This window comes from Oncorhynchus clarkii, chromosome 5 (assembly GCF_045791955.1).
Source record: "Oncorhynchus clarkii lewisi isolate Uvic-CL-2024 chromosome 5, UVic_Ocla_1.0, whole genome shotgun sequence".
Classification (NCBI taxonomy): domain Eukaryota; kingdom Metazoa; phylum Chordata; class Actinopteri; order Salmoniformes; family Salmonidae; genus Oncorhynchus; species Oncorhynchus clarkii.
Genome location: NC_092151.1, coordinates 30461255 through 30476940, shown reverse-complemented (window position 1 = coordinate 30476940; position 15686 = coordinate 30461255). Strand labels below are relative to the sequence as shown.

At 44.5% G+C, this 15686-nt stretch overlaps 1 protein-coding gene and 1 pseudogene across 1 annotated transcript in view; one reads left to right on the top strand and one right to left on the bottom strand.

Annotated features, from left to right (window-relative positions):
- The window catches only part of LOC139408645 (astrotactin-2-like), a 447901-nt gene that overhangs the window by 320606 nt on the left and 111609 nt on the right, over positions 1 to 15686 (top strand). The window contains exon 16 of the mRNA XM_071152798.1: positions 38 to 217. Within this exon, the coding sequence (XP_071008899.1) occupies positions 38 to 217 (180 nt within the window). The remainder of the gene's footprint in view (positions 1 to 37; positions 218 to 15686) is intronic.
- LOC139409612 (E3 ubiquitin-protein ligase TRIM32-like) lies at positions 912 to 13292 on the bottom strand (annotated as a pseudogene).

Here is a 15686-nt window from a genome sequence, read left to right as displayed (position 1 = left end):
CCACATTATTTCCCCTCCACACTTTCCTGGTTCCCAGGCTTCTCCAAGGTTCTGAAGACACTGACTGCAGAGAGCAGCAGAGAGGAGCTGCTGTCCTTCATCCAGCAGTACGGCAGCCATTACGTATCCGAGGCCCTGTACGGCTCCGAGCTCAGCTGCACCATCTACTTCCCCAGCAAGAAGGCTCAACAGCAGCTCTGGCTGCAGTACCAGAAAGGTGAGAGGGGGAAACTGCATATGATGCACATGTCACAAATAATACTGTAATCAGTGACCAATTTAGACCCAGGGATCCAGGTGAGTAGACTATCAATAGACGTAAAATTGGTCAATTAAATCCCAGAGAAAAGGTTGGGGGGGGGGGGGGGGGGGGGGGGGAAATGGGGCTTATTCAATATGGTACAATTTTCAGGATGCCGCAGATAGAAATATGATTCATAGCAGACATGATTCCTCATTTTTAACTGGTCCTAGCCCCTGAGACAGAGCCGAGAATAGCCTCTCTGAAAACCTTCGGTAGCATTTCATAATTCATTTCATAAACATTAGGCAAGACCTGAAAGAGCTTTTGTACAGTACTATGCTGTGCCACTGAGACCTTCAAAATGGAATTGGACAGACAGGGTGAGGGCTGTGAATAGCATGAAAATAATGTATCTTTTACCAAATAAATGGATTCAAAGTATGTACTGTAAACACCGGAATACAAAGACACATGCCTTGAATCATTTATGAAAATAAATGTTGTTGCTGCATCGCAGATATTTCTAAAGTATTTACCAAAGGTATTGCACAAAGTGTTATTACTTTTCTAAATGTTCACATTACAGTGAAGTCAGTGTTCTTCCTACAATGTAAATTCCTTCCTGGAAAATTCTCCAAAGAGAATCTGAAACTCCAACATGCACATCGTCATTCATGTTGGGTTTATTGCACAAAATAGATGACATTACAAACATGAAATTGAGACTCGCGTTACACAGAAACTCATCTGATACGATAGTAACACACACACTGTGAGGCGTCTACCCATACTATCTCCATTTTAAAGTAGTCTCCAACAGGGTCACAAGGAGGGATAAGCCAATGAAGTTGGAAGTCTCACCCAGTTGACTATATTAGAATGGTGGAAGTCCTCAATGGTGCTCCACATGCTAAAACTGAATTCTGGCCACTAGAGGCCTCTATCATTCTCTATGTGTGTGCTTTCCATTGTGACGTCACCATTCCGTAAATATACCAATAATAGTGAGTTCCCTCAAATAAAAAGGTAATTTTGCCCATTTTAATGTAAATCTCACAGTATGGTCCTTATTTGATATTGAAATGAAAATGGCTACATTGGGCCTTTAACCCAAGTTAACTTTTTGTCATTTAAGTGCACACTTATTTTTTATGTGATTAATCGCATTGTTTGAAAGCATTTAAAATCCACTGAAAATATCCCAAATAATCTATAGAGCTAAAAACAACAATGCGATGTCAAAACAACTTGACAGAGAGGTTAAAGAAAGTGCACTTTATTAATTTACCAGATTTTGCTTGCTGTTACTTTGGACAAAATCAAGACATTGATATTCTTGTAATGCTTTTGGTATAAAACATCTTAAATTACAGCTCAATTTGAGCAATTTCAAATGTTTGCCATTAATCCAAGCAAATCCTGCAATTAACTTGATTTATTTTTTAATGTAAAAAAAAATTCACCATTAAAACGGACAGAAACAGTCTTGTAATAGTTAAGTTTGGAATATCTGTAATGATAATTTGAGAAATAATTTTGTAGTGACAGACTATTGCAGTGACAAGGTTAGCATGCTGCCTGACATGATATCCTGAATTTAAATCCTTTGGTGTGTTGACAAATATAGTTTTACAAATGTCTCATGAGAGTACAAGAAATGAAAACACACAATCACTGAAGAAATTGTATGTACGTATGGAAGTTTCTAAAGGAAATAGCAATGACGAACTTGATCAAATGTCTCTGGAGGTGTTGGCAGAATGTTTAAAACTTTTACAGTGACATTTTCTGTATCTGAAAAAAAGAAATCATTGGAAATTGTTATAACCTGTAGATCATTTCAATTCAACTACACTACCCGCTGCACTACCCGCGAATTCTGAAACATTGTAAAAATATAAAACTACAGTAGGCCTACTTACAGTGGTAGCCTACACACTTCAATGAAAAAGATACACTGTCTTAAATTATACTGTATATTCTAAACACAGTCTGTTAAATTATACTATATATTCTAAACTGCGCTACCTTTCGGGTGCACAAAGCAAAATACCTTCGAATAAAAGCCAATCTAATAGGCCCGATTAAACCGAGAGATGTTAATTTGTTGTAGTCTAAAGCTACTTCAGGAATATGAACCCATCATGGCCAGAAAAAAAAAAAGTGGAAGAATTTGTTCAGCAATGACTATGAAAATATGTATTATTATGTATTTATAAATTAAATATTGTTTACGCGAGACATTTGACAAAGACGTAAATGAAAAAGTTGAACCATCTGTTTGAGCGTTAAACTACGCTCCGGATCGCATAGAGCAAAATACTTGAAATAGCATTTTTATTTACTACTGCCAAATGGGTCCAATTAAATAAGAGATCAGACGTAGGCGACAGGCTACTTTGAGTATGAAACCATCAGTCAGAAAAGGTGAGGAATGTATTCTGCAACAATCATGGAAATGAAACAATTAATAGGAAATATATGCCTATTTCTACTTATTTTAGAATAAACTGTGCATATTGGATGGCTGGGTTATAACGATCAAGTCCATGATCCCATCCCTATAGATTTAAATTAGAGGTTTGATTAGACATGCCTTCTAAATTGATAAAGGCAGCCTGTAAGCGCAATTATTTTTTGCAATACATTTTCTTGCCATGCCATTAGGCTTAGTAAATATAAAATATAAATAGAATTTTGTACAGCTGTGACGATACCAGTATCAAAAAAATAATAAAAACAATGCAGACCAAACTCTTTGGTCCTTTAAAAACCTGCTTTATGTAAAACAGCGTTCTATAGATTGGAAAATAATACGTGACATAATGTTTGTTTCCAACATTAGGGCCGTTTTCCCAAAGAAGTTAAATTTGCTTCGTGTTTTGTGTCCTTGCTACGATACTAATGAGTATCGCAATACAGGTATCAACCCGGCCCTAATATTTTGTACAGTACAGCAGTTAAAATATTACAAATGTTGTGCGTTGATTGACATACCAGTTTCCCCCCACCCCCAATGTGACAACACTTATTGTCATCTTTAGTGCTGTGATCCATCAAATCAACGAGGCAGCTCAAATTGTAGATAAACACCGGCTTGGTTCCAGTGTGCTCCTAGCCAGTCCCACTGACTGACTGGGGTTCAGTAACTCATTATATGACCTGCTAAGCACTGACTAGAAATCAGATCATGGAGGAGCAAAAGTTGTTTGGAATGCAGCCATTTATATTAAAAAAAGTGACACACACACACACACACACACACACACACACAAAATTGGATTTGTAGTTTCTTAGCACCTAGCAGGTGGAGAAGCGTCTCCTCTGTGGGTACGAGTAGACTTTCACACAGTGGTCCCAGCAGTCCAGCACCATCAGCTGTCCTTTCTCAGTGACGGCCATGCCCACAGGGCACGCCAGTCCCTCCTGGATGAGCACGTTAAAGCCGCCCTCTTTGGGGAATTGCAGGATCTCCTTCCTGCCATTGTCCGTCACCAGCAGGTCCCCGTTGGCATCCACGCACATTCCCGTGATGCAACGGAAGTCCTCTGTCTCCGAGAAGAAGTGGCTGAGATGCTTGCCCAGCTGGTCGTCCGTCCCCACCGAGCAGATGGAGAAGCCCCCCTCCAGGTGGTGCTCATTATGGCGGTTCTCAATGTTCAGGCCCAATCCTTGGGTGAAGTAGATGGTGCCCGATGCGTCGCACGTCACAAACTTGGGCCGCACTGCCGAGCACAGACGATTGTAGTTGACTACGCCCACTTTGCGGTCCACGGCCAGGCACCGGAGCTTGCCTCCCTCCACGTCCAAGACCACGAACTGACCCTTGGGCATGGCTGCAATGCCCCAGGGCTTTATTAGCTGGTTCTTGTGGCAGGCCACGCAGTGGCCGTCAATGGTGTACACCTTGACTGAGTTGTCGTAGTTGTCAGTGACCCCAATAAGGCCCTGCGGAGTGATGGTGATGGACAGCGGGATGAGGTTGGGCAGGTCGATGCTGCTGGGGTTGCGATGGATCTCCCTCTGGAAGCCCTTGCGGTTGAAGATCTGGATGCGGTAGTTCCCCCGGTCGGCCACTAGGACTTCGCCCTGCGGGGTGACACAGATGCTAACCGGTAGGTTGAACATCCCCGGCAGGTTGCCCTTGCAACCCATCTTCTTTACGAACTGGCAGTGCTGTGGCCCCGAGCTGGGGGGCCCCCCTTCATCCATGGACTTAAAGTTACCCAGGGAGGCACACACAGCCTCTTCTACAGACATTAACATATCAATGTCTCTATACAGGTCCAGCGGGGCCCCTACAACCCCCATGGTCCCACACATGGCATCAACCCCAACCCCAGCGCTAAACTCCAGCAGCCTCATCAGTGTTGACGGTGCAGGGCTTGGTGATGAGCTGATGCTGACGCGATGCTCTGTCGTCACCAGCTCAGGGTCCTGGAGCTTGAGTAGCGTAGGCAGGTCCAGGCTGCTCCTCAGGTCTAGCTCCTCCTCATCGTTTCCCCCTCCAGCAGGGTGATGTCGCTCTGCTTCACCCACATGGTGAGGTAGTCGCATCGGGACACCACCTGCACTTCGGCCAGTTTCAGCAGGTATGTCTGCTCCTCAAGGATGTGCCCATTCAGCTTTTCCACCTTGGCCATGGAGGCAGCGAAGGCCTGCCACTGGTGCCCCAGCTCCTCCAGCAGACGCAGCTCAGGCCGGGCATACTCCTGCTGAACTGCCCGGGACTTCACCCGCATGTTCTGTCACACTGTCAATGATCACTTTTTTCTGCTGGATGTGGTCCATGGCTTTGTGGAGGGACGCCAGTTTACCGCCCAGGTCCTTCCGGCACTGCTCAGCAGCCACCCGGATGGGCTGGACGGCGTGGCCCTGCTGCAGGTGGCCCTCACTCTTGCAGAGGTCACAGAGCACGGTGCCGCAGTCAAGGCAGTACTGTCGGGGTAGGCGGTTGCGGCAGGACTTGCACATGAGGGCGGTGGTGCAGGAGCTGATCCAGTCGAGGATCTTGAGCACAGTGAGGTTGTCAGCCAGCTGGGAGAAGCTGCTCATGCGGGAGACCCTGCTGCAGAAGGGACAGCGCACGCCGTTGATGGTGCTAGCCAGCAGCTTCTCCAGACGCTGTCTGCACACTGTGTGGCCACACTGCAGGAGCTTGGGCCTCAGCTGCTCCTGGTTGTAAGTCTCCAGGCAGATGGGGCACTCCAGGACCTCCGGAGCAGGTCCGGGTCCAGAGCTGGTCCGGGTCCAGAGCTGGTGAAGCTGCCACCGTCGTGTTCACACCTGAGGGGAGAGGAATAAAAAAAAGGGACGTCAAAGGTTCAGGCTGTGGCACAATCACTACGGAAGCTCTAGTCTAGTGCCTGGTTACATTGTGTTTAGGATAATTGTATTTACTCTCTCCGTGGTTAGTGAGAAATAGTGAGAAATAGATGTCATTGTTGTAAAAATCTGTGTGCTTCATTTACTATCATTGTTAATTGAAATATTGAATTATTTTATATATTATGGCTATTTCCCTATGTTGGACCAAGTATTATTAAGTGACACAGACCAAAGTATTGACCACAAAAGAATTACAGGACATACACTGCCGATGTGTGTTAAACTTTTTAATACTATAGTCATCACGGTCTCACAAAATTGATTGCTTAAAACAGATGTTTTTGTCCCACTACGGACTGACATCTAGAACTGGGGTTTTGACACTCGGTCATAAATCAAAAAGCCATGACAAGGGGAAGCATCAACAGAATAATTGTCCATGTACAGTGGGGCAAAAAAGTATTTAGTCAGCCACCAATTGTGCAAGTTCTCCCACTTAAAAAGATGAGAGAGGCCTGTAATTTTCATCATAGGTACACTTCAACCATGACAGACAAAATGAGAAAACAAATTCCAGAAAATCACATTGTAGGATTTTTAATGAATTTATTTGCAAATTATGGTGGAAAATAAGTATTTGGTCACCTACAAACAAGCTAGATTTCTGGCTCTCACAGACCTGTAACATCTTCTTTAAGAGGCTCCTCTGTCCTCCACTCGTTACCTGTATTAATGGCACCTGTTTGAACTTGTTATAAGTATAAAAGACACCTGTCCACAACCTCAAACAGTCACACTCCAAACTCCACTATGGCCAAGACCAAAGAGCTGTCAAAGGACACCAGAAACAAAATTGTAGACCTGCACCAGGCTGGGAAGACTGAATCTGCAATAGGTAAGCAGCTTGGTTTGAAGAAATCAACTGTGGGAGCAATTATTAGGAAATGGAAGACATACAAGACCACTGATAATCTCCCTCGATCTGGGGCTCCACGCAAGATCTCACCCCGTGGGGTCAAAATGATCACAAGAACAGTGAGCAAAAATCCCAGACCCACACGGGGGGACCTAGTGAATGACCTGCAGAGAGCTGGGACCAAAGTAACAAAACCTACCATCAGTAACACACTATGCCGCCAGGGACTCAAATCCTGCAGTGCCAGACGTATCCCCCCCCGTGTAAAATAAATAAATAAATCAACTTTAAAAAATTGCCCAAATCGATGTCCAAAAATACCGATTTCCGATTGTTAGGAAAACTTAAAAATCGGCCCTAATTAATTGGTCACCCTCTAGTTAGTAGTCACTGTGAGAAACATATACTGTAACTCAGGGGCTCCCAAACTTTTTCACTCGGGGACTCCCTTCCAACATTGGGGAAAACCCTGTGCCCCTGCGTGAGCACCGCATTAATTTCTATGGGCAGAAGCACTGTCCATGACACAAACTGTTCAAACATCTCGGTGGCAGAGAGAATTTTGCAGGTTTAAAGCTTATTTCCTGAAATTCTACACATTTTGCAGTTGTAAAGTAAATTTTTGCAATTCTATACAAACACAGCAAAAAACAGAAATCTCCTCTCACTGTCAACTGCGTTTATTTTCAGCAAACTTGAAGTGTAAATATTTGTATGAACATAAGATTCAACAACTGAGACAAACTGAACAAGTTCCACAGACATGTGACTAACAGAAATGGAATGTTTCCCTAAACAAAGTGGGGGTCAAAATCAAAAGTAACAATCAGTATCTAGTGTGGCCACTAGCTGCATTAAGTACTGCAGTGCATCTCATCCTCATGAACTGCACCTGACACACTGCCTCAGACCATGACGGACCCTCCACCTCCAAATCGATCCCGCTCCAGAATACAGGTCTCGCTGTAACGCCCATTCGATCGACGATAAATGCAAATCCAACCATAACCCCTGGTGAGACAAAACCACGACTAGTCAGTGAGGAGCACTTTTTGCCAGTCCTGTCTGGTCCAATGGCAGTGGGTTTGTGCCCATTGGTGACATTATTGCCGGTGATGTCTGGTGAGGACCTGCCTTACAACAGGCCTACAAGCCCTCATTCCAGCATCTCTCAGCCTATTGCGGACAGTCTGAGCACTGATGGAGGGATTGTGCGTTCCTGGTGTAACTTGGGAAGTTGTTGTTGCCATCTTGTACCTGTCCAGCAGGTGTGATGTTTGGATGTACCGATCCTGTGCAGGTGTTGTTACACATGGTCTGCCACAGCGAGGACGATCAGCTGCCCAGCCTGTCTCCCTGTAGCGCTGTCTTAGGCGTCTCACAGTACGGACATTGCAATTTATTGCCCTGGCTACATCTGCAGTCCTCATGCCTCCTTGCAGCATGCCGAAGGCATGTTCACGCAGATGAGAAGGGACCCTGGGCATCTTTCTTTTGGTGTTTTTCAGTCAGTAGAAAGGCCTCTTTAGTGTCCTAAGTTTTCATAACTGTGACCTTAATTGCCTACCGTCTGTAAGCTGTTAGTGTCTTAACGACCGTTCCACAGGTGCATGTTCATGATTAATTGAACAAGCATGGGAAACAGTGTTTAAACCGTTTACAATGAAGATCTGTGAAGTTATTTGGAATTTTATGAATTATCTTTGAAAGACAGGGTCCTGATAAAGGGACGTTTCTTGTTTTGCCACGTCTAATGTGTATTCATGTGATATAAAAGTGACAAAACAATAATATCTATGGGCTAAAAAACAAATAGAAAATGTTAGCTGGACATTTGACAAGTTAGAAATATGCAATGACTAACATGACAAAGGGAACTGATGATGCAAATCCAATTTTAAAATGTCACCATGTGCATTCTACTATTACAACTTTCAAGAGTACGTTTAAAGCCATGTTGTGTTTCTTTAATAAAGGACGCACCCCACAGTTTGGGAACCACTGATACTGTACACTTTAGCTGGCTATATAATTGAAGTGCGGGGAGTGTAGCACTGCCATTGGATAGCACTAGCAGCAGCCAGCAGTCATTCAACACTAGATTGCTGAAGCTAGCCAGCTTTTAAGTAAACAACTTCTCAGAATCAGTTCGCTAGCTACAGACAACCAATAAAAGTGTTCTGCCTAGCTCGCTAGTTAGCTATACGAATGCAGCGACCTTAGTTTGTGTTATTGTGTTGTCAATGTGTTAGCTACTAGCTGTGTTGTTGGCATAACAGAGATTGCTCGAATCAAGCTGTCACTACACGGCCAATGCAAATGACAACCGCACTAGCTGGTTACGTGCAATTCATAATTTATAATATTGTGGCATGATGCTGTGTTGACGCTAGCGCAAGCTGTGCTAGACAGCTTGATTAGTGGGAGGCCTCCCGAAATCGCGATGTGACTTCCTGTTTGGGGCAGTCCAGAAAGAATTCATCATTGAGTCAATTTTAAAAGTCAAGCATTCACATTTATATACTAGCTAAAGCTCTAGTTTTATTTGGTTGAAATCTTACCTTGCAATGTCAGATCTGTCAAGGCATAGGGGATGGTAGGTCTGCTGCTGCGAGACTGCGGTGTTGACGTAACGCCAGCAAATACTTATTTCCCACCCACCTCTATTTTCATTGGTTCTTGCAACTGCAGCTGGGACAGGTCCGAAAGTGGTTGGCAGTTATATTAGTGGGGGTATTTATGGTATATGAAGTTTCATAATATGATGTATTGAATACTATAGTATAAAATCAAATGTATGTTAATTTGTATAATACTGTCTCTAGTTTTAGTATAGAAACTACATTAATATAATGGCCAATGCATTATACATAATTTGATTATTGCTGCTTTTTGAATACTTTCAGAATTGTTTCATTTTGTACACCTCTTAAAATCCTGGCTGCACCAGATAAGAGATTAACTTTAAAATAAAATCCATCAATCAGGGAAATTATGTGAGCCATTTGAGAGCATTGCAGGCTTTATATGAAATGTAATATGATGCTGAAACAATATACACAATAAATTAGGACAGTACGAAGACATCTTGATGTATCCTTTGAAAGTTGAAAAGCATCCATCTCTAGCAGTAGCATCTGTAGCATCTGCAACAGTTATCTTCCTAGACAGATGTGTGCAGCTGTTGCAGTACATATAAATAGTATATCAGCTGTCCCCTAGATGGCAGCAAAGGTCTTATTTCAAAATCAATTTGTAGAGCTCTATCGCAGAGGGCAGGCCTATGAATTGCAATTCAGAAAAGGAACAACTGCACATCAATAGAAATGAGTTAATTGACAATTTCATAATGCAATCATAATGTTAAGCTATGCATAACTAAAAGGTAGATGAAAATGAGAAATTAACGTAGACTATATGCTTTCTTTAGCCTATACATTAAAAAGGTTTTTTCTATACCTTCTCAGTAAACTTTTAATATATTGTCAACTTATTATGGCTTTTGAAAAAACAATAGGCTTTAGACTCACAGAACAGAAACCTGTTGTGCTGTTACTGTGATTGCGATGCAGCTGTGCCATGTTGAAGTCGGTGGTATTAGGAAGCATGAGTCATCTTTGTTTTACAAAAAAAAAAAAACTGTCCACATCTATATCTCTCCCTCATCATCATGTGTGTATTTCATAGTAATTTCCCTTGAGCTTGCTTTTTCACTAATAAAATGCATACATCAACCGACTGTGGAGAATGAATAGGCGATATGATTTGGACGTGTGCCAGAGTTGTTAAAAGGCCAGATTGCACGTCAAAACACTCCTGAATAGAGAGACTTTATGGGGCAATAATAGCAATGCCAACACCAACAATATCTGTCTGAAATTAGCACTGAGATATCAGACACTTTGCAGGGCAACAATTATGACCGGAGGGGAGGTTCTAAAGAACATACTGTATCCACCAAGGCTCATTATTTTTTATTTTTTTATTTAGAGAGCGAGAGAGAGACTACAAACTGGTCACAGTTGTAACGCAGCCAGTCTTTCATTCAAAACTTGTCATTGTGCATTCATTTGGATTGTAAAACATCTCTCACCACACAACCATTGATTCAAAATATAAGTTAATTGTGAAATGTAATGAGTACATTCTTTTAATTGCCAAAACACAACATAATGATATATTTTCAAAGTTGTAGTTTTGCCTACCAGTTTTATCTAATGGCAAACGATGCAAATCGCCCATAGAAGTGCTGAAAGTAATATGCTACAGTACTGTAAATGACAGATTACAGTTTGCACATTACGCAACACACTTACATTACCCAACAAAACTGTCAGAAAATCTAGAATTTCCATAATATATATTGAATGTGAAATCAAAGATGTGATCAATGAAGTCATCCTCTACAATCATTAATGCAACATTTATTTAATTTTGTTCAGATACAATTAAATGTAAGAAATGAAATGAAACAAATTAAATGAATGAAAATTTTAAAATATATGTTTAGCACGCATTCATTTGCATCAAGCTTGTCTTGAGCAGTTGGCCATAAATTATTTGAGTGAATGTCCTCATTGTTCATGCACCGTGGGAAAAACCTTTTGGCATGGCAAATCCAAGCTTGACATTGGTCTGCATTGATGTCGTGGCATGCCTCATCCATGACCAGAAGGAGGATGGCACGTTGATGGGGGTGGCGATTGTACACCTTCCACCTCCGTGCTGAAAAATAATCCTCAATAGGGTTGAGGAAAGAAGAGTATGGGGCAGGTATAGGGTCACGAATCGGGAATGGGCCCAAACCATGCCTGAACCACCTCTGCATGGTGGATCCTGACATTGTCCCACACAGTGACATAGGTGACCCTTTCACCTTGACAAGCTTGCTCAATTTAATTGAGAAACACAATGAGGTGTACAGAGTTGTAGGATCCAAGTCATGGCCTACTTCCTACCATACCATCTTCAGAGATAGCTGTGCACATGGAGATGTTTCCCCCACGTTGTCCAGGCACTTGGACGGTCACCCGTTGGTCAATAAGGTTCCGCCCAAGGCGCCAAGTTTTGTCCAGGTTAAAGCCCGCTTCATCAACAAATATTAACTTGTGATGGTTCACAGCTGCATCAAGAACCATCACCTTCTAAAAATATATTTTGGTTAGTTATTTTTTACAATATAGTTCCAATATGATATTGTGAAGTAGCATGTGCATCAAATAGTAACAGTAATACAGTATATATGTAACGGTTTTCTTGACTTGAAGGAGAGGCGGACCAAAATGCAGCATGGTTTCTATTCATGGTTCTTTAATGAAGAAAACTATACATGAACATACTAACAAAAACAAGAAACGTGAAAACCTAAAACAGCCCTATCTGGTGCAAACACAGAGACAGGAACAATCACCCACAAACACACAGTGAAACCCAGGCTACCTAAGTATGATTCTCAATCAGAGACAACTAATGACACCTGCCTCTGATTGAGAACCATACTAGGCCGAAACATAGAAATACCCAAATCATAGAAAAACAAACAGACTGCCCACCCCAACTCACGCCATGACCATACTAAATAATGACAAAACAAAGGAAATAACGGTCAGAACGTGACAGTACCCCCCCCCCCCCCCACCCCCAAAGGTGCGGACTCCGGCCGCAAAACCTTAACCTATAGGGGAGGGTCTGGGTGGGCGTCTTTCCGCGGTGGCGGCTCTGGCGCGGGACGCGGTCCCCACTTCCCCATTGTCTTAGTCCGCCTTATTGTCCGCCTCCGTGGCTTTCTAACCATGGCCACCCTTCTCAATGACCCCACTGGACAGAGGGGCAGCTCGGGACAGAGGGGCGGTTCGGGACAGAGGGGGGGGCTCTGGCGCCTCTGGGCTGAGGGGCTCTGGCGCCTCTGGGCTGAGGGGCTCTGGCGGCCCCTGGCTGACTGGCGGCACTGGCGGCCCCTGGCTGACTGGCGGCACTGGCGGCCCCTGGCTGACTGGCGGCACTGGGCAGACTGGCGGCACTGGCGGCGCTGGGCAGACTGGCGGCGCTGGGCAGACGGGAAGCTCAGATGGCGCTGGGCAGATGGGAAGCTCCGGCAACGCTGGAGAGGAAGGCTCTGGCAGCGCTGGACTGAGTAGCTCTGGCGCCTCTGGAATGAGGGGCGGGAGCTCTGGCAGCGCCAAACAGGCGGGAGACTCCGGCTGCGCTGGAGAGGAGGAAGGCTCTGGCAGCGCTGGACAGGCGGGAGCACCTGTAAGGATGAGCCGGAGAGACAGCCTGGTGCGGGGGGCTGCCACCGGAGGGCTGGTGCGTGGAGGTGGTGACGGATAGACCGGACCGTGCAGGCGCACTGGAGCTCTTGAGCACCTAGCCTGCCCAACCCTACCTGGTTGCATGCTCCCGGTCGCCCTGCCAGTGCGGCGAGGTGGAATAGCCCGCACTGGGCTATGCAGGCGAACCGGGGACACCATGCGCAAGGCTGGTGCCATGTAAGCCGGCCCAAGGAGACGCACTGGAGACCAGATGTGTAGAGCCGGCTTCATGGCACTTGGCTCGATGCCCACTCTAGCCCGGCCGATACGCGGAGCTGGAATGTACCGCACCGGGCTATGCACCCGCACTGGGTACACCGTGCGCTTCACAGCATAACACGGTGCCTGCCCGGTCTTTCCAGCCCCCCGGTAAACACAGGAAGTTGGCGCAGGTCTCCTACCTGGCTTCACCACACTTCCTGTGTGCCCCCAAAGAGAAATCTTTGAGGCTGACTCTCGGGCTTCCATCCACGCCGCCGTGCTGCCTCCTCATACCAGCGCCTCTCCGCCTTCGTCGCCTCCAGCTCTTCTTTGGGGCGGCGATATTCTCCAGGCTGTGCCCAGGGTCCTTTACCATCCAACTCATCCTCCCATGTCCAGTACTCCTCGCGCTGCTCCTGCTGCCTGTTACCACGCCGCTTGGTCCTGTTGTGGTGGGTGATTCTGTAACGGTTTTCTTGACTTGAAGGAGAGGCGGACCAAAATGCAGCGTGGTTTCTATTCATGGTTCTTTAATGAAGAAAACTATACATGAACAGACTAACAAAAACAAGAACCGTGAAAACCTAAAACAGCCCTATCTGGTGCAAACACAGAGACAGGAACAATCACCCACAAACACACAGTGAAATCTAGGCTACCTAAGTATGATTCTCAATCAGAGACAATTAATGACACCTACCTCTTATTGAGAACCATACTAGGCCGAAACATTGAAATACCCAAATCATAGAAAAACAAACATAGACTGGCCACCCCAACTCACGCCCTGACCATACTAAATAATGACAAAACAAAGGAAATAAAGGTCAGAACATGACAATATAGTGCTGTATCTGAACATACTAGGCCTGCAGTTGTTTCACCCAGTCGTTGTTTCTCTCAAAGCGCACCAGGTAAATGTGTTTCCTGGTGCCTCTTTAGAAGGTGAGCGATTGTTGGTAGGCTGATGGATGCCTCATTGGCAAAGGTGTCATTGTTCTCCTCAATGGCCTGCTTTATTTCAGACAGCCGTACTGTACATCATTCCTGGCCCTCACCATTTCCACCATTGCCCACTTCTGCTGGTCGGTCAGCACATGGCAACCACCATGGGGACTTCTGTAAATTCTGAGGGTATAAACAGAGTATACTGTCAATAGATCATACTGTAAGAATACTGTAACATGTTTAGTGAATGTACATGCATTACAATATGTAATTTACAGTAAATGTAATGGTAAAAGATAGTGCATATCCTGCAGATTTACCGGCTTTCTTGGTGGAATGTTCTCATTATCGAATTGCCAGTTAATTTTTTCAGATTGGGGTGACCTAATCCGGCAGCCTCTGCCATGTTACGGCCTCTGTTTACCACATGACCAATGATGATGGCCCGGAATTCATTAGACACAACCTTTCCATGCCATCTGCTTCCCTCTCTCTGATGTCCACCTCTTTGACGGGTCCTATGGCCACCTCTTTGACGGGTCCTATGGCCACCTCTTAGATCTCTTTGACGTGTCCTATGGCCACCTCTTAGATCTCTTTGACGGGTCCTATGGCCACCTCTTAGATCTCTTTGACGGGTCCTATGGCCACCTCTTTGACGGGTCCTATGGCCACCTCTTTGACGGGTCCTATGGCCACCTCTTTGACGGGTCCTATGGCCACCACCTGAAATAACAGCCTTTTTGATTATCTGTTTTGAGTTTTGTACTAAGATTAGAAAATGTACCACATACTTGTTAAAATAGTACCAAAGCTATAAAAAATGTAAATTAGTCAAAACAGGCAAATTTTACATCTGACTAGAAGTTAATAAGAAAACTATCTTAACAGAGAGAAAAGTCATCATGTCTCTTGCCTATATAGAATCCCTATACTTTAACGATGACAGCTTCTCCATCCTAGAGGGGGAGATCAACCATTTCCAGGCCCAGGGACATGTACGCTTCTATGGTGACCTACATGTATATATCTACGAATTGGTGAGGGCACAAGAACAGTCTGCAGCATACAGCCTCAACCTACTAGAATCTGAAGTCAAATGTCTACTGTTTGCTGATGATCTGGTGCTTAAAGCAGCACCTAGATCTTCAGCACAGATTCTGTCAGACCTGGGCCCTGACAGTGTACAAAAATAATGGTGTTCCAAAAAAGGTCCAGTTGCCAGGACTACAAATACAAATTCCATCTAGAAAACTTTCCCTACCTCAGTCTAAACATCAGCACCACAGGTCACTTCCACAAAGCCGTGAACGATCTGAGAGACAAGGCAAAAGGGGCCTGCTACACCATCAAAAGGAACATAAAATCCGACATCCCCATTAGGATCTGGCAAAAAAATACTTGACTCAGTTATAGAACCCATTATGGTTGTAAGTTCTGGGGTCCACTCACAAAGCAAGATCCCACAAAACGGGACAAACACCAAATTGAGCTGCTGCATGCAAAATTCAGCAAAAACATCATCAGGGTACAACGTAAAACACCAAATAATGCATACAGAGCAGAATTAGGAGGATACCCTCTAATTATCAAAATCCAGAAAAGAGAATTCAAACCTTCCATAACAAAGCTATCACCTACAGAAAGATTAACCTAGAGAAGAGTCCCCTCAGCAAGATGGTCCTGGGGCTCTGTTCATAAACACAAAAACAGAGCCCCAGGACAGCAACACAATTTG